The following is a 4,724-nucleotide window of genomic DNA, read 5'->3' as shown; positions in this document are numbered from 1 at the left end:
GCCCTCAATGTACAATATATGACAAGAAACTGTTGTTTTCCAGCAGTATGTAGACAGTAGAAATTACACCCACCTCCCACCATTATAATGGTCTATCTTACACATCATTCACTGTGTACCATGTGTGAGATGTGTTATTAATAAAATGTAATAAAAATATCTACATTACAAGTTTTTAAATATACATAATTCCTTAACAGTCTAAAAAATGAAATTAAAAAATACAAGATGCAAAATAGCTGTGCTGTTACAATTATTAATTATGCTTGACAGTTAGTTACAGATAACAGCGATTTTAACAACAGCTGGCATGTAAGATTTATTAATACAAAGCAGGTGATAACAAATGATAATAAATGGACCCAGAAGGAGAATGTGCATGTGTTTTAGCACCTTCTCACATCTGAGTATTTTTAGATGTGAGCAAAATTAGAGGAACACTGAAACAGCATGCAAATAAATTCATGCAGGAAATGCAATAGAACTGTGAGGTCTGAATTAACAGCTTGTCTAGTTGACAATCGACAGTATATTGAGGTTGTGTTTTAGATCTTGTTCATTCATCTTTATTAAATGTTCTGTGCTGACCAGGGTTGCAAAGGGTCCAGAGCCTACAAAGAAACCACTATGTGCGAGGTAGGAATACACCCTGAACTTGGTGACAAAATCACAGTTGACCACACTCACTCATTCACAACTAGGGGCAACGTAGAGACTAATCCACCTATTCAATTTTTTTTTGCATTTTCCCCCAATCTAGTCGTATCCAATTACCCGATTGCATTACGATGAACTCCACTCTGAGGTGAGTTGACTGACACACGCCCCCTCCGATGTGTGTGCAGTAGCCGACTGCACCTTTTCACCTGCACGAGGTGAGTTCATATGCGGATCAGCTTTGTGTACTGAGAGACACACCCTGATCAACAAATTATCCCTCGACTCCGGCATGAACAAAGGCCAAACGTTGTTCAGGTAGGCGCATCTTTCACAGCTGTGCAGCACCAAAACTGACTGACCTCTGTGTTGCTTAGGTCAGCGGTCCCCAACCTTTTTGGCAGCATGGACCGGTTTCATATAAGATATAATTTCACGGACAAGCGGGGGCGGGAGGATTTGAAATTGAATTACTATAGAATGGAAAATCAGTGTGAATTTTAAGCTTTTTTCTATGCAACGAGATGCTACTTCCACCTACTGGTGATTGGAGGCAATAACACCTGAAGAGTTTTGGAAAATGTAATTGCTCTTGTAGCGATCTCTAATTATTTATTCTTTCTGTGCGGCCTGTTAATAAGTGACCCACTGACCGGTACCGGTCCACAGCCCGGTGGTTGGGGACCACTGGATCAGGTTGTTTATTCAAATATTTTTACCAGCTCTTTTTTTTAGGGTCACTCAAGGCTAGAATACACCCTGGACATTTATGAGCAACACACAAGCACCAATATATATGCTCACTCACACCATGATGCAATTTAGAGTAGCCAATACAGTTACTACATGTTTTCCAGAGGTAGGATGAAACCCAGACTGAAACCCACAAGGACACTGGAAGCAAATCACAAACCCAAGGCTTCAGGACCCGTGTTGTTGTGCAGAATCTACCTGACCACCATGCAACCCTTGGTATGAACTTGCCATGAAAATTTATGATTATATAAGCAAATAATTATACAAATAATTAATATATATATATGCATGCTAAATGGTAAACATCTGAGAAACTAAAAGAGGGGGTCAGTCATTTTGAGGAAGCTAGCAGTTTGGACACTTAAAATCCAAACAATTTCAGTCCCTCCCTTTGGTGTTCTCTACAAAGTCTGACACTAAATACGCTTTCATTTAAATATGATTAATATGTCAAATGTAAAATGCCTCTTTTTCTGTTTACAGGGTTTGTGGCGGCCAAAGAGACCTTTTTATCTGAACTTAATAAAAAAGAAAGAAAAACTGAATATCACTGACGCCCCCTTTATTAGAATATTATTGCAGGGGTGTGTTTGGCTGGGCACTTTTAGAAATTATCAGTCAGAGAGTTTTTAATCATCTAAAAATACCTCTTTCACAATGACATCTTTATAAGTAATTACATACAAGTATCATCTATGTACAGCACCAAACATACTTTGTCTGAAGTGTCTTTTTCTACCTGCCCCATAACCGAACTACCACATGTACGTCTTTGAGGTGTCTATCTGTGAGTTCTGAGGGTCGACGGAGCCCTCCTTCTCTTTCTCTGTTTCATTCTCCCATAGGTTGATGAGTGGTGGGTAAAGCTCATTGAGTGGAATGGCCGTAGTGTGTTGCATGTACATCTTTAACGAGTGATGGCAGGACTTCTGCTTGATACGTCGACCCATGTAAAATACCAGCAGGGCCATGATACAGATGGCAAACATGGAGCCCATCACGGCCGCCAGGGCAACGTTACTCGGCTGGGCAACCATCTCGACAGCAAAGCTTGCTTCCTTGGTGGTGATATTGATACAGGATTGCTGAGTTTGCTGCTCTATGGATGACATGGTAAGACAGACCTGGTACTCTGTCAAGGGCAGCAGGTGGGTAAGATTGTATTCTTGGACATCCACAGGGACCTTTGCAGTGTAGCTGATGTGAGGGTTGTTGATTTTCATAGTCGCACTAAGCCACTTGGGCTGTGCAATGTCATGGCTGGAGATCCGTCTAGAAGGGTAGACTTTCCATTCCAGGACTACAGACTGTGCATGGATGACTTTTGCCAAGATTACCAAGGCTCCTGTGGTGTTCGCCCTGGATTGCCGGTCTGCTTCTTGACGATCGTCATGCCAGTTGGTCTTGTCAACAAACACAGAGATGCTTCGAGTGTCTGCCCCATCTGCATTCCATGCAACACAAGTATACAGACCAGCGTCCTCTGGTTCAACATAGAGGATCTCCAAAGCACCCTGGTCCTGCAGCCTGTGCTTTTTTGTTGTGCTGCCACCCTCTTTTAAGGCTGGGGGAACCTTTTTTGAGGTAACTTTGTCTCCCATAGGGGTAACCCAGTAGAACTGAGGAACTGGATCACCCACAGCACGACAGTCCAGAGTCAGGTGCTGACCAGCTGTGACGTTAAACTGGAAAGGAAAGCTATGTACGGATATAACTGGAAGACAAGTGTTACCTGCCATGTTCCAGCTACTTGACACTATGTCCTGGAGATAGTGGCCAACAAGGTGCTGAGGAGAGGCACACATTGTGATCTTAGATTCCAGAAGCTTGATGCTTGACTGGTTACCAAATACTGATGCCCAGTTTGAAAGGCAATCACACCTAAGTGGGTTGCTATAGAGGCTGATCTCATCTAAGTTGGGAAAAGAAGCAAAGACCTCATGAGGAATAAGAGTGAGTTCATTGTTGTGGACCAGCAATGTACGCAAGCTGGCCATGTCATGAAAAGCATCACGGTCAATATATGAAAGACGAGGGTTGTTGTAAATTTCCAACTTAGCCATCTTTGGGAGTTTGGAGAATGCATTCCTCTCCACTGCCACCAGCTCATCCATGTTGTTCATGCTAAGCTCCTCCAAGTGTGCAAAGTCCTTAAAATCACCCTCCTGCACATGCACAATAGGGTTCTTGTTAAGATCAAGAAACTTAAGGTTTGGTAGAGCGCGAAGAGCATCCCTGGGCACCGATGTCAGCTTATTGTAGAAAAATGAGAGACTCTCAAGATATTCTAGTCCATGGAAAGCACCAGCTGGTATTTCCTTAAGTCCCATTCCAGCCAGCACCAGACTGTGCAGTTTAGAAAGAGGATGAAAGTTCATATCTTCCAATCCAAGGATAGGGTTTTCACCTATCATGAGAATCTCCAGGTTTGGAAGGGGTTCAAACCATTGACTATCAATAGCCACCAGTTTATTGGAATTTAGATGAAGCCTAAGCAGGTTCCCTAAACCAGAGAAAGCATTTGAAGCAATGGAAGAGATCTGGTTGTGGTTTATATAAAGCTCCTCCAGGCTTACAAGATCTTTCATGCAATAATCATGAAGTTCTTTAATTTGATTCTCCTCTAAGTAAAGAGTGACAAGCTGGGTCAGGTTGCCCAATCCAACATCTTGGATTTGCGCGAAGTGGTTCTGAGACAGGTCCAACTCTGTAAGGTTAATAAGACTCTGCAGTTCTGAAGTCACCACTGAGATGTTGTTGCTTTGGAGGAGTAGCACTTGAGTGTCAGCAGATATGTTTTGTGGGATGGCGCATAAATGGAGCTCATTGCAGTCCACAGTCTTCGCCTGATGGTACACAGACTGAGGGGTGTACCACGGTCGGGTTTCACAAACACACTGTGCTGGGCAAAAACTAACTGCCAGGGAACAGCAACACACAATCAGGATGAGGCAGATGGAGAGCAGTGAAGTGGAAACAGCAGTTCTTTCCATGCTGGAAGTCTGTTGGGAGATCTCAAGTGCTGGTTACACTCACTTGCTGACGCTTTTGGAAAGTAGACTTATGCAGAATGAAGAAAAGCCATGAGCTCATTCAGTCCTGCAAAACAGAAGGAGATGAAAAAAGACACTTAGTTTGAAGAAAAAATAATATATTACATGTACTATATGTACTAAAATGCTTTTGTTTTATGCATTATGCATTTATTTGTATCCTGTCATGTATATTTTCTGTTGAGCAATCTCAAACCTTAAACTGTGGCTTAGTGACGATAAAATAAATACGGTAAACATAACTCCCTTAGGATTACA

At 42.3% G+C, this 4,724-nt stretch overlaps 1 protein-coding gene across 1 annotated transcript; it reads right to left on the bottom strand.

Moving 5' to 3' along the window:
• Positions 1-2,059: 2,059 nt before the first annotated feature.
• Positions 2,060-4,406, bottom strand: si:ch211-180f4.1 (uncharacterized protein LOC100144405 homolog). Its single transcript, XM_062998584.1, has one exon. It carries the CDS (start codon positions 4,404-4,406, stop codon positions 2,169-2,171), a length of 2,238 nt encoding a protein of 745 aa, XP_062854654.1. The 3' UTR covers positions 2,060-2,168.
• Between the last annotated feature and the right edge of the window lie 318 nt (positions 4,407-4,724).

The sequence above is a fragment of the Trichomycterus rosablanca genome, chromosome 7, assembly GCF_030014385.1.
Source record: "Trichomycterus rosablanca isolate fTriRos1 chromosome 7, fTriRos1.hap1, whole genome shotgun sequence".
Taxonomy (NCBI): Eukaryota; Metazoa; Chordata; class Actinopteri; order Siluriformes; family Trichomycteridae; genus Trichomycterus; species Trichomycterus rosablanca.
Note: the sequence above shows the minus strand (reverse complement) of the source record. Positions and strands in the feature narration are given on the sequence as shown.

What these genes read in the sequence shown, in the direction of transcription:
- si:ch211-180f4.1 (XM_062998584.1), bottom strand. Translation starts at nt 4,406, where the DNA reads ATGGAAAGAACTGCTGTTTCCACTTCACTGCTCTCCATCTGCCTCATC.